Here is a 25,859-nt window from a genome sequence, read left to right on the forward strand (position 1 = left end):
ATCTATGTATATCCTTTTTTGCAAAGGATCAGGTCGAAAAAGCTCTTCTTGAGAAATTGCTTTCGGCGCATACTTTATCGGCTCCGGGCCTGGTTTCTGCGTGTCTTTAGCCTTAGGAGTTGTTGGCGTAGTTTTCGGCACCGAAGGTATTGTTTTCGGAGTCGAGGCCTGGTTTGAGGGCTTGGAGGCATCAGAAGCAGGCTTTGTAGGTTTCGGCACCGAAGATTTTGGGGTGGAAGCTGTTTTGGTCGGCTTAGAAGCGTTGGAAACAGGCTTCATTGGTTTCAGGGCCGTCTTGTCTTTAGGAGTAGACTGAGTGTTTTTCGGAACCGGGACTTCTTTCGGTTTTGGTGCCGAGGGAGCTGGTAGTGTCAGCACGTGTGGTTTGCTCGGTATGGAGCTACTGGAAGGCTTTAATATTTTCTTCGGAGCCAGGTTCGATGGCGGGGCTTTCGAAGCAATTTCTCGGTCTCGACTGGGCCAGAAGGCAGAGTTTTGACCGTAGCCTTTGGTTTAGGAGTTGGGGCTGGGGTAGGGGCAGTCGTAGTCACGCGTTACCATGATAGTATGGAGTCATCGGAGTCGTCTGCCTCAGATACGATTTGGAGATCGGAATCTTCCTCGGGGACACATGGACCTTCGTTGAAGATATCCACTGGTTCCGGAGCTGATCTCTGGATGTCGCGTCGACGGGCCCTCCGATCTCGAATGGTCTTCTAGGATCGAAAGGACGCACAAGCTGTGCAGCTCGACTCGTCATGTCAGGTGATAAACACAGGTTACACACCTCGTGATGGTCGCTGCGTGGAAATTTTGCTCCACACACGGGGCATTTTTTGAATGGTGTCCTTTCCATGAGTTGTAGGCCTCACCACGTGGGTAGGGCCAACGGCACCCGTCGACGACCGGAATAGAACTGATAAAGTAGAGTCTATGTATATTGATGTTGAAGTTTGTTTTTAGAAAGTTTTGCGCGTCGAAGTCTTTGAAAAGTGGATTTTTGAACCGGAGTGGAAAAGTTGCATCCAAACCCAGTGGCGGAAAAAAACAATTTAAGAATGGAGCCGATGCCCATGCGCACTATCGTCCAAGGGAGGAGCCCAAGGGAGGAGTCACCTATCTCGTGACTACAAAGACTTCTTCCAAGACGACAACATGCAATCATCCGAGCCCAACACCAGGTGGAGATCTAATGCAAAGTGTAAAATCTGCAGCTCATACGCCTCGAACAAACAAGTTTTCCGCAAGAATTCTGCTACCTGGACCCTTTTCAAGGACGGGACTGAGGAAGGTTCTCCATCTCAGGGGATGCTGTAATGGCCTGGCCTGGAAGCTGTGGTGGGTCGGCTGTCGAATAAGGCAAGCGTGGTGCCCTGGGGCAGGCTAGTATTTGGGGGCAATAGTATAGTCCACTGGTACATCTGTCTCCGATTTTGCCCAAGCCCCCAATAAAATATTAGAAAGAGCCTCACAAAAGGGGAGTTCTGGTTCAACCCCCAACTGGCCGGGATGAAGGACCTAAAAAAGAGGGTCTATAGCAGCGGTCTTCAATCTGTGGGGCGCGACCCCCAGGGGGGTCGTGGAGTCCTGGGAAGGGGGTCGCAGATTCTGCAGAGTGCAGTTCCTGGCATTGGGCTGATTGAGGGTGCTCACGCCGAGTTGTGAAAAACATCAACACCTCATTAACAATTAAAAGGTCTTTTAAAGACCTATCAAGTTCTTGGGTGTGACTGTGTGTGTGTCCCTGAAGCTGTTACAGCCGGGCTCACATACACGAGCTGGGGTTAGCTGGGGGGAGCTGGGGAGAGCTGGGGGGGGGGGGGGGGCTGGGGGAGTGGCTGTAGCGTAGCCCTTTGAGTTCAATGGATGTTGCGCACCTGGAGCTGTGGGTCCCGTGACACGTCCCCCGCCCCCAGCAGGGAGGCACAGAGATGACCTCCCATGAGTGGGAAAGAAGAAGCAGAGAGATACTGACCCCCCCCCCCCCCCCCCAACCCCATGAGAGAGGCACAGAAAAGGTGGGTGGATGAATGATGAGTGGATGGATGGATGAATTGCTGAAGGATGGATGGATGTGTGAAAAGGTGGGTGGATGAATGATGGATGCATGGATGGAAGGATGAAAGGGTGGATGGATGAAGGATAGATTGGTAAAGGATAGATGTATGGATTGAAGAATGAAAGGGTGGACGGATGAAGGATGGATTGGTAAAAGGGTGGATGGATGAATGATGGATGGATGGATGTGTAAAAAGATGGGTGGATGAATGAAGGGTGAATGGATGGATGAATGATGGATGTATGGATGGAAGGATGAAAGGGTGGGTGGATGAAGGATAGATTGGTGAAGGATAGATTGGTGAAGGATAGATGTATGGATGGAAGAATGAAAGGGTGGATGGATGAATGATGGATGGATGGATGGGAGGATGGATGAAGGATGGATGTATGGATGGGAGGATGAAAGGGTGGACGAATGGATGAAGGATGGATGTATGGATGGGAGGATGGATGAAGGATGGATGTATGGATGGGAGGATGAAAGGGTGGATGGATGTATGAATGGATAAAAGGTTGCATGGATGAATGATGGATGGATGTGTGAAAAGGTGGGTGGGTGAATGATGGGTGGATGGAAGGAAGGGTGGATGGGTAAAGGATTGGTGAATGGATGGATGATGGATGTATGTATGGATGGATGGATGTGTGAAAAGGTGGGTGGATGAATGATGAGTGGATGGATGAATGAAAGGGTGGATGGATGAATGAATGATGGATGTATGGATGGAAGGATGAAAGGGTGGATGGATGGATGTGTGAAAGTGTGGGTGGATGAATGATGGAGGGATGTGATGAGGTCTAACAGGCGCATTTATGGTTGTCAAAAGTTGATGATGAGGAGTGCCAGTTTCTAGAAACTTTTGTCGGAAGGGGGTCCTTACGCCTAAAAAGGTTTTACAAGGGGGTCTCGGCATCAAAAAGTTTGAAGACCTCTGGTCTATAGCCTTCCCCACTGTAGGTAGAGTTAGAGGTAAGACACCAGCCACTCTTTTCAAAACTTCTGCGAAAGAAGAACTGGCTTCCGAGGCAAGGCAAATTAGTGATAAAAGTGAGGAAGCAGGCGATGAATCTAAATTTCTCCCTTTACCCAGCTCAGCAATCCAGCTGTTTAACAGAGTAGGAGCCACAAGCATTGGCTGCTCCAAGGGGGCTATCGCCTCACGTTCTTCCCCCAAGTGGTGCTGTGAAACATCCACAGAAATGATTGGCACTGAAAACGGCTCCATAAACGACGAACAGCACCGACATTGCACCATACTGACGTCCGAATGGGAAGGAGGAAAGGCGCAGATGCAAAGAGTCGAGAAGAAACCGACCCTATGAAGCGCTCAGTCGTGTCGTGCACGGACTTCAGCTCTGAGTCTTCCGGCGCCATAGAAATAGGCTCCGGAGGGCCGACCAAAATCGCCTCTGAGTCAACCAACGTCACTAGTGGAAGCCCCAAAGGAATGTGCACCCACGTCTGTGTGTCTAATACTGAAACTGCCACCGACCTCCTTAGGGCCCGCAAGCGCACATGCATCTGGTTCCACGTCGTCCTGGTTACAGGAAAAGCTGGGAGTTGGGGGTGCGATGTCGGAGCGGAAGAAGAAGAGTCTCCGCACTCCACATCGCAAGTCGAAGGAGCCAGCGAGGACCGGGACTTTTACGACGCCGCTACCATGAGATGTAGTCAGAGACTGGAACCGCTGCCGATGACCATGGGGTGAAGAGCTGTTTAATCCATCACCATTCTTTAGCCCACTCTGCCACTCCAGTTCAGACATGGCTACATGCAAATCAGTCTGACCCTGTGCCTCATGGGAACAGTCCAGCCCGAACTGCCAACCCATGTGTTCCCTGGACCGGAAACAAGCTTCCGAGGACCGGTTTCTGGCATTCCAGCCGTCTTCAGCCCGGCTTGCTTGAATCCAGTGGCAAAGTGAGCAAGGGATTCACGTCTGAGCATACCCTGCCACACTAATGGCGGCCAAAAGTGGTACAAAAGGGGCCCACATCTTACAGAGCCAAGTGGTGCCGCCCCACGGCACGCAGAGGTACTGCTGAGAATAATTTCCTGATCCAGTCAGACGCCTGGGGAGAATTCACAAGTTAAGGGATATGTGGCTAGATTTCTTCATCAGATACCATGGATTTATCCGATGAACTGTGTAAGACCAGGATCCCACAGTAATGGATACCTTTGGGATGGACATGTTGATGGTTAGGCAAATGTATTACAATTTGTCAGATTTCCCGACTTCATTCAAAAGAAAGAAAATGTACAACTGGTCTCCGCTACTGCCCTCTGCAGAGATACCATGAGATTACTTCATATTTACTTTCCTTGCGATGGTAACTGATTCATAATGGGAGGCTGCAGTGAGTGGCCTTACGAGAGCAGACACAATATTATTTATTCATTTCAGGAGCCCTTTCATGGACACAACGGTGTTAAAGTGTTCATGTGGAAGGAATGCATATGGAGGTCTGCTGTCCCTTGCAGCCTCCGTTCCTGAATTTGCAGACATTAGCAGAAGGCTGCAAAATATCTCCTGCGAATGTACATTTTGCAATGTGACTGAGTACCTTTGCAAGAAGCCTTGCGCAAAAACCGACTGTTAGCACAGTGTGGTTTGGGAACAGCATTTGATACATTGGGCCCTTAGTACTTATCCTTTCTTATTAGTCAGACCTCGCACAGCCAGTAAACATTTTACGACAATCGAGAAATAACCATCCATTTATTTCCAAAAGGCAAGGCTAGACTTTTTGCTATCCCGGGTTGCAGTCCCAGGCAATGTGCTTAAATGGTGCTCCGATTAACTCAGTGAAGACACTCAGTCTAGAGTGCTGGACTGGATTTATGTGAAAGCACGTAGAAAAATATACACCATCATGTACATTTTACAAGAATGAATTTTAGACCACTGTTTTTTGGGAATGCCAGTGTACGTCTCTATTTTCATGTATTCCAAGCCCTCAATTGCACCCCTCCCCAAGCACATTCCAAGCTTTGGTCTATTGTGCAGTGCAACCATACCAGCCACCTACCAGGCCAGCACAGTATATCCTACGTGTCCCCAACAGATTGATCAAGACCTACCGGTACCTCGCAGACACCTTCTGAGTAGCTTACGGCCTTGTTTTAGGAGACAAGGTAATTAAATAGTGTATTTAAAATTGTAATTGTGTTGCATAGTTATTTCCATGGTGAGAATGGATAAATGATTTAATTTTGTGAGCAGGCCTCTTAATTATTAATTTAGGGCAAGCTGCACCAGATCTTCGCCATGACTGGTGATACGCCACCTATCTTACGCTGCACAGAGACGCGCTTAAGGATTTTGTGTGTGTATCTCCCCCACTATCTGCATAGTTAGCTGAAGAATCTACCCCTTTAGTACCACCATGATTGCAATTAGAGCATAACCTCTATTTAAATCTCCATTGCCATTATTTGGTTAATTTCCTAACCAGCCTTATACCCCATCATCCAAGATTATACCAGTTGACAGTTCAGCTGTGGTGCCTCCAAGTGTCCAAAAAATGTGTGCAACACACTTCACATCAACTTTGGCTTGTACCACTTACCAGTAGTTTACGGAAGACGGCTAAGGGGGAGGAGGGGCAGGGGGGGGTGGAGGAAGGGGGGTGTGAGTGTGTGTGTGTGTGAGAGAGAGAGAGAGAGAGAGAGACAGGTGCAGGAGGGTTGGTATGTGGCAGTCCAATGCTAACTGTGAATACATTTACTGATGGTTTTTTAGGGCATATGACAGTGTGGGGGGAGTGTGGGTGTTGAATGATATGTGATGGTGTGTTCTGGTGTCTAGCACTCGGCAGACAAGTGTCTGAAAACGTTTGTGTATGTGCACAATCAAAATATAGCTATATGGCAGCTGTTCTGGACACGCCGTGTGCACAAGAAAAAGGGAGGAACCACAAGAGTCCGTTCTTAGCTTTATGGTACATCTCAAGAAAAACAAAATCCCGAAAATGGATCAACCAGTAATCATTTATTGTAAGAACGAAAATTCACTCAACCAAGAAAAGGCAACCAACAACAGAAAGGTTGGACTGTAATTAATATTGGTTGTTTTGTAGTTTAAAAAAACAAGTTTGTTAACTGTAAACCCAAATTAAAATAGAAAATGTCAAGTTTTAGGTCCCCTTCATAACATCTGAACCATTTGACCAATCCGAGCCCAATTTGGAAAGCGCTTAGCTTGATTTCGGATTGGTTTATCCAGCTCATGCCCTAATCCCTACCTCTTGAGTTTGTACAAGGTGGCCATGGAGGACAAAGTTATTAAGAGGTGCAAAAATCAAATTCCTTAAGGCGTGAAGTATAACCCTTAAATATAAAGGTGAGGCAAAAACAAGTACTCTACACTAGATGGCAGAAGTACGCAGAGCATGAATGGATCTACAACTACAGGTGCGACCAATATATATTCATATCGACACATGCACAGTCGGTGATAGCAACTGTGTAATTCTGGTTCAGATGCGCAGGACATTAAAAAAGGGTTTTTTGGCTGGCATCTAACTTTTGAGCCCTTTAACATACCTGCACGAAATGTGGCAGAGGCTTGATTCATTCACAATACTTTTCAGTTGGTTACGTTTCACACAGATCCATCAGGTAGGGGATTGGAGACTTGGGTGTGGAGTGGTGGTAATGGGGAAGGAGGAAGTCTAAAATGTGTTTTGATTCGAGCTTTCCCTAAAATGTTTGCCATGTGCTACAGCTAGAAATATTAAACCGAATTACACCCATCTCATGCACTAAAGAAGAAATGTAGTAAACCATATGCTTATTTAATGGTTTGGTGGAACATTTTAAGTACTTTTGGGAAAATAATATCACACAATCATGCCGAGTGGGCTTCACAGAATTACCTTGTTGGCTGACAATGTGATCATGAAACTCACTTGCTTTTGTCAATCAAATCTTAACATTCAGAGACACTTTATTCGTTGAAGAAGAGCTTGGATGTTTGTCATCTGGAGTGATGTCACAGGTTAGGTAATTCGAAATGCCCTCAGTGATGGCATGGCAACATCATCCGTTATGGGATGCTTATATTATATCACGGTTTTTCTTTGTGACTTGCTGAGGTTTTTATTAAAACAATATACATATAATAAACGTTTATGATTTTCCTGAAACACAACTTAGCGTTAACGTTTTTTCAGTGAAAAACTAGGCAAGTATAGGATTATAGTATGTGTAACTTAATTTTTTTGTGGTGCCAATGTGACCAGCCTCTAAGCTTGTCTGCGTATTCACTCAGGAAAGATTAGTATTTCACAGCAGGAAAAAAATCCTAATCATCGCAGTGGTCACCTACCTACGCCACTTATGACCTAGAGGTGACCTGCTCTCTGGTTAATAATAACGTGCACACACTTTTAATCAATCAAGGCCCTTAATGCTTCATTAGACTTTTTCAGTTAGTCTTCCACAACCTTAGGCTGATTACTTAATATATGCAGAGTTCTACTGAAATGTTTCCCTTAGTTAATATTACAATAATCACTGATTTATATTTTCAGGTACTTACTGATTGCATTGACAAAGTCATTAAAGTAGTTAAAGGTGAAAAGTGGTTCAGGCAGCTCTCGAAAAAACATCTTCAGTGCTCCAGTGATGACATGGATATCCTCCCACTTGCTATCATTAAAATCCAGCTTTTCATCTAGAAAATAAGAAAAAGAACACTGAACAATGAAAAATACCCAGCAATCTAAACATAGTGCTGCATCAGACTGCCCAAAATGACTTCTATAGTTATTAAAGGTACTTGTCGAGGAAGATAAGAAAATATCAAATCCCTTAGATACTCCAAAGTGAGATGTAGGCAGCGGTGTAACACAAGATGATGGAACCCGCCCCCCCCCCCAATCAGAATGTTGTTAGGGGCCTGAGACCCACAACACAGACATTCAAAGGCTTTAGACTGCTTGGAGGCTGGCCTGCACCACTGGGGCAGCTGTGGTATGTGTTATGCCACTGGATGAAAGTATTGTACAGTGTCTGAGTGATTCCCTGTTACCACAATTCTTAGCATAATGGAGTGCTAAATCATTTCATTCAGAGTTTGAGGAGTAGATTCTGGTAAATTTCAAATGTCCTAGTTTATGTGTTGCAGACAAAACCGAGGTGCAATTAATAACTGATTTTTTTTATCCATCCATCTATACAGGCATGCATGTTTCCATGCATTAATGGATTGCTATGTAGATGTGATAACCATATTGAATAAGTTACTTACCAATGGTAACTCCTTATCTGGTAGAGACAAGATCCAGCCGCAGATTCCTTACCTTTGAATGATCCCCAGGCGTCAGACTGGACCTGGAATTGTTTTTTATAGCAGTACCTCTGGGCGTTGGTAGAGGGCGTCAAGTGACTCTGCAACACTGTTGCCTAGCGGATTAGACATAGACAGAGTCCATATAGGCACTTCCCTGACGCGCTGAAATCAGTTTCTTTCGCAACTACTTTCTGCGCTAAAACTCGGAGCCACGTATAGCAACTGCTAAGGAAACAGTGTGCCCAAAAAGAATCATCTCTTTGAAGAACGTATATTTATTATTTTTTCCACGCAAGGAAAGGCATGAGAGTGCATAGAAGGGATCTGGAAAGAAAAAGGAGAATCAGTTCCCAGAGCAGAGAGGATGAGTGGGTCGGTAAGGTATCTGCAGCTAGATCTTGTCTGACCTACCAGATAAGGCATTGCCGAAGGTAAGTAACTTATTCATCTGATAAAGAAGTCTAGACGCAGATTCCTTATTTTGAATGGGATACCCAAGCAATACCAGGAGGGTCTGTGATATTCTACGAAAGATCCCTGACTAGGCTATCCGGTCTGTATAAGAAAAAGGGAAAGAGACCGGCTGCGAGGAAGGGAGGAGCAGAAGAAGGCATCCCACCAGAAACATCATGGGAAAATACACCATGGCAGAAGAATAAAGACGAGTGGGAAAGAACACTCCATATAAACATATTATTACATCCCGCCCCTCCCTCAATGTCAACTGAGCCAAGAGAACGGGGCAGGAGGCCAAGGACAATAGCTGCAACTACTGAGTCAAAGCTCCTAGATAAATAAGCAAGCGATGCAAAGAGCACCAACCAATAATTTAAGAAAAGCATTGCGAGCAATAACAGCAACTCTGGACATAGACCAGGCATGGGCAGAGGAAACACTTTGAGAGAGAATGAACCTCTCTCGGACTATCCAATGTAGAATCCTCAGGGGCGGGGTGGTGTAGAGAGTGCAAGGCAACAAACATGTGGAGGTCTCTCCAGGTCACGCGGAAAAGCGCAACTGAAGCAAAAACACACTCTGCCCTGATAGGCCGTAGAACATGACTTACTGTAGAGATATCTAATAAAAGCTTTAAAATATATAGGTATGAATTTATATATATATATATATATATATATATATATATATATATATATATATATATATATATATACACATACATACATACATACATACATACACACACAGACACATACACAAACATATACAGAAATTGATACTGTATAATAAAATGGGCCTAAAAAGAGAACATATAAATGGTCACTACATCGTCATGGGCTGAAGATGGGACATCGGTGAGCTGGTAAATTTCCACATGGCCCGTATAAAATGAAGGGGGTGTTCGGGGTGGAAATCACACACCCCAGAAAACAAAATAAGCAGACAGAAAACAACAAACACTACCGACTGAATGGTTATAATCAAGCAGTCGAGAGACAATTGAAAAGAAACAGAAGGGGAAAAGCAACCCTGCTACAATGGAGAAATAAAGACTATGATGGAGGACTGTAAAAAAGGGTTGAGTTGAACAAGGCCAACACAGGAGAGGCATTGTCAGATAACTAGTCCCCATCTTAAAAGAAAGAATAGCAGACAGAGAAGGGACCTGGCTGAAGCAGCGGACAAAAACTGAGAAAATAGTATGGAAAAACCAACGCCACACGTGAAGATGGAAGATCAAAACCAAAAAACAAGTGTAATGAACTGAAGTAACAGATGGAGTAGTAGTGCCTACAGCCAAACAAGCCTGGAGGCCAGAAGCAAAAGGGAAAGTTGCTTGCACGGGACAACCTGTGCCCGGTCAACAAACCATGTAACATCATGAGTGAGGATACTGACATTTCCCAAAATTGTATTTGGCATGCTGATTAGCACAAGGGAGAACAAACCCCCAGGGGGTTGGAACAGTATACACCCTCACAAGGAGTGAAGGAGACTCCGCGGGATAGAATCCCAATGGATCACCAACCTCCGTACGAACCAACCCAGAGTAGAAGGTCAAGGAACCCAAGTCCGAGAAGCAACAGAAGATGAAAAACTGCCATAAACCCCAAAAAAGGGGTATAAGGAATATCTGAAGAACAGCTAAGCCAGTAACGAAATGTCTGTTGCTAACTGTGATGTGTTTTAGTTAGCTTGCGTGGCTTGTTGCAATGTGAGTTTCTAAAACTGCTGTGTAATATATAGCTGATTAATGTACAGTGTACATATTTGTTAAAATGCTGTATATATATTGTTCGATATGTGGGAGACTTGCAAATATAATTTTATATATATATATATATATATATATATATATATATATATATATATATATATATATATATATATATATATATATATATATATACACACACTGAAAAAACCATAGGTTATAGACCATATATAGTTAGGGATTAGCATTTACAAAACCTTATTTTACTCACACAAAACCATTGAAATTCGGATATATAGTTAGTTGCACTAACTATATATCGCGCACCCGCAATCCACTGCTGATGATGTCACATATTACATCATTCATGACATGGTCAGTGACGCTGTCACAGATATATATATATTTTTAAACGTTAATTTCTCAAAATCCACTGGAGCACATATATTGAGACATAGCAAAGGCCCGTCGGGCAAACCATATCTACAATTTTGCCAAGTTTCGTGTAAATCCATTCAGCCGTTCGAGCTAAAAGTGATTCCAACCGCCCTATGGAAAAATGAATGGGAAAAATGCGTTTTGGGACCCCCCTTTTTTCTCGGCCCCCCCTTGATGAAACCCCCCCAGATTTTCAGGGGCTGCTCAGAAACAAAATGTGCCATTTTCCTGAAAATTTCAGCCAATTCCGTCCACAAACGCCAAAGTTATTCGACATAGAATTTTCAGAAATCCCATAGGAAAAAAATCCTAACTATATATACCTACTGGCGACCGCCAGTAGGTAATATATATACGGATATACGAAAGGTCGTGTAAAATCAAATAATGGGGAATTCAGTTTGAACACAAAAGAACAATGAACCTTAACGAACTTACGTGTGCAACCACTTGAGTCCCTCTTCACTGTTGTTTACAAATACGAAGCATTTAAACCCGACGTGCCTGGGACTCCCATGCTGCATATGATAAAGACCCGATGGGGTCGAAACTGGTCATGCATTTACCCCTGTTGAAATAAATTGGTTTCCCCATGACGTCCGGCTGGAGGGCTTGATTTCTGCGCCGAAGGAGGTGAGGGAAAATGTTATATATATATATATATATATATATATACACACACATATATATGATCTCCGCTTTCTCTCGCCAGGAGCCCAATTCACGGATACCAACGGCGCAGAAGAAGAGAAGGAGACCCAAGTGCAGGTGAGCAGTGATTTATTCAATCAGGTGGAAGGCGCACCTCAGCATAACGTTTCGGCCTTCACAGAGGCCTTGGTCCCATGACGCATGCAGAGGGAAAGCAAAATTTAAAGTGCAAGTGCCATTAAATTTGTAACGTGATTGGTTGTAAGTAATCACATGCTATTATCATGTGCAATGGACATAGACAACATACTGTTCAGCTAAATCGAAAATCGCGGGGTAATCCCCCTTAAAAAAGCTATGTGCAAAATACAAGGTGCAAGTGATTTTATCCAGACATTACTGTATATTCAATAAATAACACCAAATACATTGTACAAATAACGGTATAAATACAAGTACAAAAATATATAATATATCCTCAACAATAAATATATTTACAGTAATTACATATCACTATATACAAAGTGGATAAAAGTACCAATTAATGCTGTTTGTAACTGCATAAATGCAATTTACAAACCCATTAAAAAATTGCTACCTTAAATAAATAAATATATTGCACATTGATGGAAATCTGTTTATGCCATTGAACCACAGTGGGGAGGAGATAATATGTGTTTCAAATACATTATCGCAACCTCCCCCTTGCATACTATGGTTGAATGTATAAAACTACTCTACCCATAGAGCATGTGATAAAACAACACTAGTGACAGTGAACCAGTGATACGTGAATCTAATTGTTTTTTACTTTTTGATTTTCTCAAGATTAGATTAACCAATCATGCATATATTTCAAACACATAGCCTAAGCCTAGGCTATGCTACTCAGCTTGGTTGTCCACAGTACTAGTCAGAATTGAGGCTTAAGATTTTTGAAAACAATGTATAGCCCAATTGTTGCGCAGGACATTTAAGATCAACAAGACACTGGTCATTTGAAAACAGTAGGATTGCGGCTAAGGTAAACCCACTAGGCAGGGGGAGGGGGGGGGGGCGAACATATCAGACAGGTATAAAAATCTTCCGTGGAGTTTAACCCTCCCGGGGCTCTACTATCCATTTCTAATATATACCTTGTCTCTAATTTTCTCAGTGCTCCCTCCCTGTCACCTCCTCTTCTTAATGGACCTACACTATCTATGGCATAATATTTCAATAGAGCACTATCGTTATTATGGCACTCTTTGAAATGGCGTGCTACTGGATACGCTGAGTCATTGGTGTTGATGGCCCTTATGTGCTGGAGTATCCTTTTGTGCACCTGCAATTTGGTACTCCCAATATATTGCAGGGCACATGGACACTCCAGCACATACACCACGTATTCGCTTTTGCAAGTCAGTTGTTTTTTGATCTTGCGTGCAGTGGCAGTGAAGGGAACCACATATTCTGACTTGTTGATCCCATGCTGGCAAGCCTTGCAGGTCGCACATTTCCTGAAGCCCTTGCTTTTATCCAGCCAGTTTTTGTGCGTCACCACCTCAAGGCTGGACTTCACCAGAGCATCCTGCTTTGAATAGGCCTTCCTGAAGGTGATTGATGGTTTAGCTGGAATTTTATCACCTATGATGGGGTCACATTTGATTGAGTCCCAATGCTTAGTTATGATCTTCCTAAGCGCGCCATGTTGCCTGTTGTAGGCCCAAATCAGTCTACCTGATTGGTCCTGAGAGGTTGAGGGTCCAGGTTTACTTTTACGCTCAAGGGTCTGACTACGAGATAGAGCATTAGCTTTGGCTATAGCCTTATCAATCTGACCCGGCTTGTACCCTCTCGCAAGGAATCTGGTCTTACTAGCCTCCTGTGCCAATTGACAGTGAAAACCAGTATACTCAAACGTCTTATGCGCAACATCTCCCCATAGGGGATGCTGCGTATAAGGTGAGAGGGATGATGGCTGCTGGCATGGAGTACTGTATAATTTATTGTGATTTATGTCTATTCAAACAGGCTGGCTAACATTTCATCTTTTGGTGTTGTATGCACCACTTGTACGTGCCACTTTGCCACTCTGTATTTTCTACCAGCCCCTTAATGGTGGCCCGCTGTCTTCAGATATTAGCTAAGGATTAGTTATCCCTCATAGAGCGTTTTTGATTCTTGCTGAAAGCCTGTCTGCCCCGTTTGTATTTGAACTTCATCTTCCGTTCGTGAATATTATTATGAGCGAGAAATCACATAATATTAAATACGGGCTGTGAGGCATTTAAGGTTCCTTTATTTTATTTTTGGCCTCGGGAGTTGTGTGGTGAAGTCGTTACAAACCCTTCCCAGACTTTAATACCTGGTAGTCAGCTTCCAAGATGGCAAACAGTTGTTAGTACAGTTGGAGAGGAGGCTCTAGTATCCTTTTTATAGCATACACCTCGGCCCACGCTACCGCGCATACCACATATCTAGAGTCCTCGGCGGTTACCGGTTACTAGTACGTGGAGTCAGATGGATGAATTTCTTTTAGTCACTAAGGTGAGCGCTTTGACCTAATCGCTGTATGACCATATTCTGTATCGCGCGCGTTAATGCAGAACGCGCATGGTCAATTTTGTTACATTTTCGTAATTTTAGCCGTGTTTGTTGTTTGCAGTAACACGTGCATTTAAAGAAAGCTTGTTGAAGCAGTAAAGCAAGTGATAGATATAACGCTTTAGAAGAGGAGGTAGAACCATGGACTAATATCCACAAGGGAGGCAGCAGGCTGCGGGTAAGGAATAGTACACTTTATTGTCCATCTAGTAAATGGAGGCTTTCTTTTACCCGGATGTATTCTGAGAGCATTTTAAATTCTGATCCATTCTTGGTTTTCTTAGATATTCCACCGTTTTGTAAAGGATTACACCCTTGGCCATAGAGTTTGATGAACTCAGCTGTTCATATAAGGACAATATATGTAAGTGGAGCTTTATCCATGCGGTTACCAAATTAGGTTTAGAGGGCTGATTTTTTTATGTGGACATGTCTCTATTTCATTAGTTGTCTTTTGTCTATTTAAGCACTTCACTGTAGGACTTTGGTGTCTTTGGTATTCTTTCTGTTGCACTGTGGTGTGCGACACTGCTGATGTTTTTATCCTGCACCATATTCACTCCAGGGCTAATGGTAAGCCTTGTTTAGCCAGCCTGCTTGATACATTAGGCATGTTGCAAGTAATGTTTTGATTTACGTTATTTTTTGTATACAGTTATGTTTTAACCCTGTCCTGAGGAGGCCTAAGATGAAGATAGGCTGAAACGTGGTCACGTCGACGACACTTTTAAGGAGGAGTCAATAGAGATATAGTGTACTTCCAAATTAAAAGAGTGTCACACTGTAAAGTATAGAAGTAGTTGTTTTGACTTAAAAGTGTGTGTTTACGATTATCTCAGAGTGGTCTGTCCAGATGTGAATGGAAGCCGCTATCAAAACTGTATTATTATTTAGGGTTACTTTGTGTTTCTATTTTGAGTTTATGTCCTTGTACAGAATGTGTTTATATGTGAATTTTTGTAAATCATTGATTAGGTGTCATTGGCTAGGATGAGACAATATATGTATGATATATTCATTGTGAACTATATAACATAGGGAAGGTAAATAAAAAATACCTTCACCAAAATTAGTGTATTATTCATTCCTTCATACCGATTGTTGGTTACTCCTGTTTCATTGAAGGAAACAATGCTTGGCCATGGTTGTTACCAACACTAGATCCTCCTAAAGCCCTTCCACATGTGCCCAATGTCATGAGACGCACTCTTGTAGTGAGTGCATGTGTAAACTGGAGTGTGGTACAATTGCAATGACAAAACCCATTATTCCCAACAGTTTCATTACAGTGCAAACAGTGATAAGACTGTGTGCCTAAAAAAGAAACAGCAGCTATTGGAATGCCATCACCCTCTGTTGGTTGAGATATGCTTTGCTAGTTTCTGCATTTAGAATGGAACAGAGGAAAGGCTGAATTTGTTGGAGTTGAAGATGCAATCTTTATTAACTGATGGTGAAACCTAGGCTGAGAAATACTGCTAGCTGAGTGAATGCTAGGTATTGAGGCTGCTCTTTATCAGCTAGTTATCTGAATGTGGAAACCTAAATGACATTCCTGCAGAGATGGACTGCTACTACCACCAGACACTTTGTAAACATCCATGGAGCAGAAGTAACTCTGAAAGGTAACACCTTGAATTGATAGTGTTTTCCATTTGACACAAAGGTAGGTGTACAGGGATTTGAAGACACAGGCCTTTCAGATCCAGCACCTACATGAAGTCCCCTTGGCGGAGAAGCAGGATGACATCTTGTAAGATGATCATGTGAAACTTTTTCAAAGACATGAACCTCTTCAATGGCTGGAGGTTGAGGATCTGTCAGAGTGAACCATCCTTTTTGGGAATGAGAAAATAAAGGGAGTACACCCCTGCCTCGCATTGGTGTACTGATACAGTCGTGGACCAGGGTCAGCGGACTCGATAATTCTCACCTCGGTGCCTACTCTAACCAGGGATCACACTCGGCAACTCTGGGCATTAGCTTGCCTCATCTCTACAACGGCCCCCCACATTCGCCGGGGATGCCTGGTTTCACCTTGGAGATACCCAGTAGGGACCATCTCACAGGGATAGCCAGGACGGGTTCCCCAGCGGTCTACAGCGCCACAAAGCTTTACCAGGAAGTGACTTCCCCTGGCAGGTGTAGTGAAATTGGAGGGTAAGGGAAGAAGAGTCACTGTTTTGTAGTGGAGGAGCCCATGGCAGCACTACCTCTATATTTTCCCTGCTCATTCCCTCTGTATGTGCCCCAGTAAAAGCATTTGGACTTTTGGGTGTACTGGAAAGCCAACTGGTACTGCTGATAGTGGGTCTTTGCCCGAGCCCCCTTGCTTGTTGCCTCCCCTGGTATGCTGCTTTCGAAAAGCAAGCTTGGGACGGAGATTGTAGGCTACCCATATACTTTGCTATGTCAGCATCTTTTCTGATTTTATCAACCATCTGGTTGACATGAGGGCTTAAGAGATGATCGTCATCAAAAGGCACATTCAAGAGATCTTGTTGCACCTCAGCCTTAAACTCTGACAGCCTAAGGGAGGTGTGCCTACGAAGGATTCTAGTGTTGATCCCTCTATCTGCTGTATTTTCTGCATTGAGGAAACTTTAAATATTAGTATTGTTAATCATTTTGCCCTCAGCGACTAGCTCATGTGCTCTTTTGAGGTGACCCACGAACAGGTTTTTTAGAAGCCCAAACACCTTCTCTTCCCAGAGATAGTGATCGTACCTAAAGAGCAGGCGCACCACGTTGGCAAATAGCTAATGTGTGGCTGCCTCAAGTGCCACCTGCTTCCCTGCAATGCCTAGCTTTATGAACTCATCATCAGGGGAAGGAGTATCCCTGTGGGAGTACAGAACCTCTTCCGTGCCGGGTGCACTACCAGGAAATCCAGGAGAATGTGTCTACGAATAGAAGCTGGACATTCTGAGGCAGACCTATATTTCTGTTCTATCCAGTGAGTCATCACCCTGGCCTTAACTAGATCCTTGAAAGTGTTATTGGCAAACTTTAATATGCCCTTTAGCATGGGAAGATAGCAAACGGTCTGCTCTAGTTTGAAAAAATTTTCCACAAGGAATTAGCCCATATCCATCATAGTATGGAACTGGACATCATGATGCTGAGTAGTCCACTGTATTATTGCAAGACACACAGTATTCTCATCTGATGCCTTGGCAGGATATGGCTCGAAATCAGGGTCATCCTTTGGGTTCACTACATAAACTGCCCCAGGCATCATCTCTCTCCTGAGGCCTCAAGGGCTCCTCATAGAGGTCCCTTGGGTAGCAAGGACTATTGGACTGTCTGGTGGAGGGGAGTGTGGAGGAAAAGGAGGTGGTGGTGTGATGGATAGCGGCATAGAGGGTGTAGGGCTGATAGCTGCATGTTAACCACTTTTGGGGCTTGATGATGTAAGAGAAGAGGACTAAGGTTCTTTCTCAAATACATGACATCTCTGTTAGCGAAGGTGTATGAGCTCTGAAGCCTGAGGTCTTGCCAGTATGTTGCAGGTGTCCTGGTGAATAAACAGTTTCTTATGTTTTTCCTCCTAGACATCTGTCAGCAGTTGTAAATTAGACCATTTTGAAGTGTCTCACCATGGTGCTAGAGGGGGCCTTGGCACCAAATTCGGTGCCTGATGATGGTGGATCAGAGTGGTGTTTGTCAACAGCTTGGGGCTGAACAGGTGATAGCTTTGGCACCAAGTGAGGTTTTACTTCCTAGGCATAGAGTGGGCAACAGCGCAGGTTTGGCTTTACTGGACGTGTGGCCGGCTTTGCTCGACTTCGGGCCAAACTTTAGATTCCTGGGCTGGAGGTATGAAACCTGAAAGTTTAGGTCTTCTTCAGACTCGGGGGTGTCAGGTGCGCTGCCTCAGTCATTGACTGTTTATGGGCTCAAGGCTGATCTCAAGGTGCAGGCTCGGGCACATGGTGTGTCACTCTTCGTCAGCCCTGAGCCTGGTACATGCTGTGTCGAGGAACCTGACCTCCACCAATTTCGGAGGATTCGCAGAAAGTAGTCTCAGGGTTTTCTTACCTATAGCCCTGGGAAAGGCAGGAAATGCAGACTTTTTCCTCCTTTGCTACATAAACGCTGGGTGTTCCCGGTAACTCTTTGTGCTGCATCTTGTGCATCTCCCTCCAGTGACTAGGTTTTTTTTGCAGGTGAAGGAGAGGCAGGCTTTGAGAGGAAGTCTTTACATGCTCTGGGGAGACAGAGGCTGCAGGGCGCATCTTTGTCAGTCCAGAGTAGTCCGTGATGCAATTGTGATAGAAATGGAATGCATATCATAACGCAATCCTGTTAGACCTGGCACCATTGTCGTGGGTCTCCCTTTCATTTTTGCTGCTGCCTCATGTGTTTTTCAGGTGTTAGATGCTTTGGGCACTGTGCCACTGCTGTCCAGTGCCACAGTGCGAGTGCTCCCAACTGTAAATTGATGTATTGATTAGTGGTTCCATGATAGGATATTTGGTGTACTTATCAGACCCTAGTACAGTGCACTGAGTGTGCCCAGGGCATGTAAATCCAAATGCTGCTAGTTGGCTTGCAGCACTGGTTGTGCTACCCACAGAAGCAGATTTGTAAAACGTGTCTAAGGTCTGCCATTGCAGAGCCTGCGTGCAGTCTGGTACTGTCATGCTGACTGGGCAAGTGCACCCACTTGCCAGTCCCTAGACCTTCCCTTTTCTTCATATTAGTCACCCCTACAGTAGGCCCAAGGGCAGGGTGCATTGTAAGTATAAGGTAGGACGAGCCCTGATGTGTGTGGCATGTCCTAATAGTGAATTGCAGCCATTTTCGTTTTTCACTATTGCAAGGCTACCTGTTCTCCATAGGCTAGAATGGGCTGCTGGATTGTTACATGTTTATAATCCTAGCAGACTCAGAGAACATGCTAGAAATTTGAGTTTAGTATGCCTGGACTCAATCATAAAATATATCTTTTAGTAAAGTTTATTTTAATATTCTGTGTTTTCAAATACCACTTTTAGAAAGTAGGTATTTGCGTGCCTAACCATTTGAGCCCGCCTCTGCTAGGTTGTGTATTTCTTGTCTAGGTTTGTGTGTGACAGGACTGGGGAATTCCAGGAGACAGGCTGGGGCAGCCCGGTGGTGAATAGTGAGATCTGCAACCAGATGGGAAAGAGGAGTTGCACCTGGGACCTGCATAGGAGTGTGCCCGCCCCCCACAGTGCTGGCTCCACCCCCTGTGGTGCGTCTGATGTCTCTGCCCTGCACACTGAAAGAGGAGAAGGAAGACTATCAACAAAGTGCTCCGGGACTGTACTTGCCTTCCACAATGCTGGCTTCACCTCCTGTGTGGCGTCTGATGTGCCTGCCCTGTGCTGTGAAAGGGAAGGAGAAGTCTGGTAAACAGAGTGCTTAAGAACTGGCTTGAACTGGGCACAGGCCCCTCTACCCTCAGAGAACAAAGGATTTGGGGGTATACGTATTGGGATCCTGATCCCATGAAATTAGATCACTCCTGGAACTGACAAGAAGAAACCGCTGCTGAGGAGAAGGAACCTGAAGAAACTGAGGAGAGCCTATTCCCAAGCTGAAGTGGTGCTTGGGGGATTGGCCTGCAGTGGTTGCCTGGCTGCTAAAAAGATCTCCAATGGGTTGGAAGAGAGCTTGCCCCCTGACAGAAGTCCCAGTACCAGTGGACTTCACCAGCCTTTGTGAATTGCTGCTGTTCCAGTGGCTACAGAGGCAGGGAGCTGTGACCGACTCTCACGACCGGCCCGGTGTCCTGTTGGCACCGCACTGAGCAACGTCCGCCTCGAGCAACGCAAGCTCTGCGCTCACCGACTCCGTCTCGACGCCGTCCACGAGCCGTAGCCTGCACCGCGACTGGAAGGACACCGCAATGTGCAACGCCTCGCTACACCAACTCGAACTAGTCTCACCGACGCGTCACTGCTGCGGACTTCAAGTCCTGTGACCGCGCCGGAGTTGGGCACCGCCTTGCACACTTTGCGACGCACCACCTGACTCGCACCGCTGTTCAGACTGACCGACGCCAGCTCCCAAACTCCGGCTCGAACGCCGCACCGTAAAGCTGGAAGCACCGCAACGAGCAACGTCCGCCCCGAACAACGCCAGCTCTGAGCTCACTGATGTAGTCAACGAGCCGTAGCCTGCACCGCGACTGAAGGGACACCGTGACCTGCAACGCTTTCTTTTTGTACACCGCGACGATCCCCGGAACCGGCTCGCACATCCGTGCCGGCCGCCTCAAGGAAAAGGTACTGTGTGTCAGTCTGTCGACATTTAAGTGGGCCCGGACCGTCGCAGTCCACTGGATTTGTTGACTGTGTTCTTTCAGCACGCCGTAGCCGGACAAGGCTACCGTCTCGCACAGAACTTTGATTTACACCATTTTAACCAGAACTCTTGAAATTTATTAGTACTGTGGATTCTTTTTGTCGTTTATTGGTCTTGTGATAATTAGATATAAATTCTATTTTTTTATATAAAACCTTGTGTGGTGTCTATTTGTAGTGTTGTCACTGGGTTCCTGTATGTGTTCACAAATGCTTAACTTACATCGCCTCTGAACTAGCCTTGACTGCTCGTGCCACGCCGACTAGAGGCTGAGCCGGGGTTATTTTAAGAGGGTAATTCCCTTGCCCTGACTAGAGGAGAGGGTCCCTGCTTGTCACAAGTACCTACCTGTGCCAACCAGAGACCCCACTTCTAACACATCCTATTTGCGTTCTTGAGGAAAGCCTGGCCCAAACCTAGAGAAGGAAAGCCAAGGCCATAATACATCAAGGTGTTTAAAATGTACAAAGGAAGTGAACTACAACTAGAGTATTTCAGGACTTGACCAGGAAAACTATGTGTTTACACAGCCTACTGCTTTCTGTCTGACTTGCGGAGGCATAGGTGGACTACAAAGCAGCTCCTGATAAACTTTACTGAAATTAACCCATACCCAAGATCTGTTATGAACCCAGGACACTCAACACACATGCAAACATTTAGTGTTAGCCAGGGTCACTGGAATGATGTGATACTGGGACCACCGCAACTTCCGCATACTTATGAGTTGCTGCATTTGCCATAATTCTTCATCTGCTGCATAATCCACAGATGTTTTATAATTGTTTCTAACTCAAACGGATCAAAAGTTACTAAATATGTGGTGATGTGTACCTGTGCAGTGGAAAACCCTGTGCAAAAGTTGACTAGTCCTCTTTAAGTTGCTTATTGCTTTTTGTTGGTAAACCAGTACTAACGAGGTGAAATATTTGCCCAGAGTTAACATGAGCAAAAATGTCAGAAAAATGACGCAATACAACGACAAAATGTGTCAAAATATGCTGCATAATTTGCCTTTATTAATGCATAACATAGTTAAACCTGCAGCATAATTTGGTCTTCCTCTTCCCCATAATTCAAATGGCCCTGGTGTTAGCATAGTTATTATATGGAGCCAGATCAAGATAATTTCCAGATAATCAAGGCAGCTTTGCTCACTAGCCCCAAACACACAATCTACTCAGGAGAAGATTAATCTTGTTTCAATAGGAACTTAGAGGAGACTGAGATGAAATCAGACCATAAGCCCCATAATCAACCATACTCTGAGATGTAAAACACTTCATCCCATTAAGGTAGCCTGCACGTTAGCGGAAGAGCTGCAAGAAGGAGGAACAGAGTTGTGGTAGCAGGAGATATGCATAGGAAAGGAGCCTACTGCACCCAAAGGATGATGGTGGCCAAAGACAAGAGTACATGCATTTTATTTGCGCCCAACCTCTGCAAAAACCGAATTGTATCATGCTATTTAGCATGAAATAAAGGACTCTGAACATCGACTTAGAGACTGCATTACTGGACCACATTCTCAGACGAAACAATGGAGAGTATTTCTGGTATTCTCCCAACAAGGGTTATACCTCTGGGGATAATCTCTCAGAAGGAAGACCTTTTTTGAGCAAGAGGAGGATCATGACTCCCCGAGCTGTATAATACGCCAAAACAGCTATGATAGAGGCAGCAAAACAGGAACGAAGCAAGGCTAAAATTCCCTATTTCTAAGAATGGCTGGGGCAGGTCGTTTCCAGGTGAAGGCGATAGTGAGGATAGAAGTCCTCAAGAGGTCCCATAAAGAGATAAAAACATACAAAACAATTCCAGAATTGTACAGCAATAATTATGGAGTAACAAGGCAAAAATAAAGATATTGAAAATTATTAGAGTTCTGATGTTTGGAGCTATGTCAGCTATGTTGGTATGGTTTGAGGGCAGGATGGAAAAGAACAGGTTTCACAGACAGAGGTTTGCAATCCACCAATGCAAATGTTCAGGTACCAAGGATCTTCAGGTAGCTGAAAACAGTACACTTACTAAGAAATAGGGTAAAAAGCTTAAAGCATAATGGTGATGGTGTTGCTTGGCTTGGAAGACAGCTGCAGAAAAAAAGAGTTTAAAGCAAAGAGGAAGACATGTTTCTCTATCCCACAACGAGACTCAAACACACGGGTGGCCCATTTAGTGTTCAGGGTAGAATGCATGTTATCAGAAGAAATATTTATCGTTCATGCAAGTGGAGACTGTAGGTTCATATACAACGAAAATGAGAAACAATGCTGCTTAATTGTTGCTTGTTAAGTATGAGGGGGTGGTGAGAAGGGGACAGGACATAAGCCTGATTCTGAGATCACACTGCTTGCAATTGATGGCTTGTGAGGTTGGGGAAGAAGCAGCATAGTAGGTTGCCTTGGAACTACTATAATATTCCATTTTATTATTGCCCTCATAGTTCGGTTTCTCTTGTGTTTTCCCAACGAGCCACGCTTGAAGGGTTTGAAGACAGTATGATAGGATTAATTGATTTTTGCTATAGAAAATGGGCAGTTACCACTTTGTATTGAGATGAACAAGTTACTTACCTTCGGTAACGCTTTTTCTGGTAGATCCAGTATCTGCCTGTGGATTCCTCACCTTGTGAATATCCCCTTGCGTCAGCAACATTCGGAAATTCTTTTCGTAGCTTCGCGCCGACGTGGACTTGGACGTTATAGAGACACGGCATCGCACGCCACTCCGCTGACGTCACCGACGCCCATAATAGGCCCACACCGGCGTAATGACATCAGTTCCGCCCTTTTTTCCGTGCCTTCGAGGCACACGGACGGACCAATGACAGTATATATATACATAGTATACACAGTACACGATAGTCAAGATAACACACACTGTGTGAAGCAAATGTAAGAAAACATCTGAAATAACACATTTTCTTTGACCACAAAACAAATGCAATACAGTTACTCTGGTATAGAAAAGTGGACAACGGGGAGGCGGGTGGGTCAGTGAGGAATCCACAGGCAGATACTGTATCTACCAGAAAAAGCGTTACAGAAGGTAAGTAACTTGTTCTTCTGATAGATACATCTGCCAGTGGATTTCTCACCTTGTGAATAGAGTCCCACAGCAGTCCCCACTCCCGGAGGGTGTCCACACTCCTATACCAGAAAATCCTGGAGGACAGAACGCGCAAAGTGGGCGCCCCTCTTCACCTCGGTATCCAAGCAGTAATGCTTTGCGAAAGTGTGGAGGGAGGACCAAGTTGCGGCCCTACAAATATCCTCTACAGGAACACCTCTAGACAAAGCAGAGGTTGACGACTTAGCTCTTGTAGAATGAGCCCTTAAACCCTCTAGAGGCTCCTTACCGGCCAAAGAGTAGCAGATCTTTATACAGAGGATGATCCATCTTGAAAGAGTTCTTTTATGAACCGTTCTTCCTTTTTTGAAGCCAGCAAACCCAATGAAGAGCTGGTCATCCACTCAACAGTCTGTAGTTCTGTCCAGGTAAAAGCTCACCCCCTCCTAGGGTCAGACGGTGTAACCTCTCCTCCTCCTTGGAAGGGTGTGGTGGAGGATAAAAGGTAGGGAGGGGAATGAATTGTCCGAGGTGGAAGGGAGTCACCACCTTAGAGAGAAAAGCAGCCCTGGTCCTAAGAACCATTCGTTCAGCATGAATGGTCAAGAATAGGGGCTTGAAACTAAGAGCTTGAAGCTCACTTACCCTCTTTGCCGAGGTAATTGCAACCAGGAAGACGGTCTTAAAAGTCAAAAGCCTCATAGGACACTTGTGTAAGGGCTCAAAGGGAGCACCCATCAAGTATGTTAAGACAAGATTTAAGTCCCCATTGAGGCACAATAAAGGGAGTAGGAGGGAATTTATTAGCGAGACCCTTCAAAAATCTTAAAATTACAGGAGATTTGAAAAGAGACGGCTGGTCCGGCAAACATACAAATGCCGACAAGGCCGAGAAATAACCCTTGACGGTGGCAACAGCAAGTCCTTGCTTTGCCAAAGAAAGAGCAAACTGGAGAATATCAGATAAATGGGCTTTCAAAGGGTCTACAGATTTCTCTCTACACCAGGTGACAAATTTTGACCATCTGTAAGAATAAATGGATTTAGTGGAGTCACGCCTAGCCGATAATATGACATCCACCACCTCGTGTGCGAGAGAAAAGGAATTCAGGTTGCCCCGTTCAATCTCCAGGCATGAAGGTGTAATGTCTGGAGGTGGGGTGTAGAACCTGCCCCTCCATCTGAGAGAGGAGGCCTGCCCAGAGAGGGAGCGGCAGGTGAGAGGAGAGGTGGAGAAGATCTGTGTACCACACCCTTCTTGGCCAATCCAGGGCAACCAATATGACTTGGGCCCGGTCTTGGCGAATCTTCCTCAGAACCCGAGGAATCAAAGGCATGGGAGGAAACACGTAAAGGAGTTGTCTTCCCCAACTCAACTGAAACGCGTCCCCCAAGGCTCCTTTCATCGGATACTGGAGACTGCAAAAAGACGGGCAGTGAGCATTCTCGTGAGTGGCGAACAGGTCCACCCGAGGAGTTCCCCCACATCTGAAAGATGTCGTGAACTACCTCTGGATGGAGCCTCCACTCGTGGTCGGCCGAGAACTGCCGACTGAGTGTCCGCACGAACGTACAGAACTCCGGCCAGATGATTTGCCATCAGACAAATCTGATGGTCCTGAACCCAGGACCAGAGCCGCAGAGCCTCCCTGCTGAGACACTGAGACCCCACTCCTCCCTGCTTGTTGATGTACCACATCGCGGTTGTGTTGTCCGTCAGGACTTGGACTGACCGCGAAGGGAAGGGAGGAAGGCCTTGAGCGCCAAACGTATCGCCCGCAATTCCAGAAGGTTGATATGAAGCAACCTTTCCTCTGGAGACCAAAGACCCTTGACCTCCAGGTCCCCCAGATGAGCACCCCACCCTAGAGTGGATGCATCCGTTATTACTGTGGCCACCGGTGGAGGCAGTTGAAAAGGCTTCCCCCTGAGACAGGTTGCCCTCCACGCCCCACCAAATCAGATCCGCTGCAGATTCTCGGGAGATCCTCACCGACTCAGAGATCTCCGTTGTGCTGATACCACTGTCTGCGGAGGCACCACTGGAGTGCCCTCATGTGCCAGCGTGCATGGTTGCCCAACAGAATGCATGAAGCCATCAGACCGAGCAGGCGGAGGACCTTCAGGACTGGAACGATCGCTCCATTGTAAAATAAAGGAATCATTTCCTGAATGTCACGAATCCTTTGAGGAGGAGGGAATGCACGACATACAGTTGTGTCTAGTACAGCATCTACGAACAG

General features: G+C 45.1%; 1 protein-coding gene across 1 annotated transcript in view; it reads right to left on the reverse strand.

Annotated features, from left to right (window-relative positions):
* LOC147659061 (rho GTPase-activating protein 12-like) overlaps positions 1-25,859 on the reverse strand; it is a gene marked incomplete at its 5' end in the record, with an annotated part of 189,075 nt that overhangs the window by 26,232 nt on the left and 136,984 nt on the right. Inside the window, one exon of the mRNA XM_086951998.1 lies at positions 7,608-7,742. Coding sequence (XP_086808124.1) covers positions 7,608-7,742 — 135 coding nt within the window. The remainder of the gene's footprint in view (positions 1-7,607; positions 7,743-25,859) is intronic.

Source organism: Lissotriton vulgaris, unplaced genomic scaffold (assembly GCF_964263255.1).
Source record: "Lissotriton vulgaris unplaced genomic scaffold, aLisVul1.2 SCAFFOLD_2039, whole genome shotgun sequence".
Lineage (NCBI taxonomy): Eukaryota > Metazoa > Chordata > Amphibia > Caudata > Salamandridae > Lissotriton > Lissotriton vulgaris.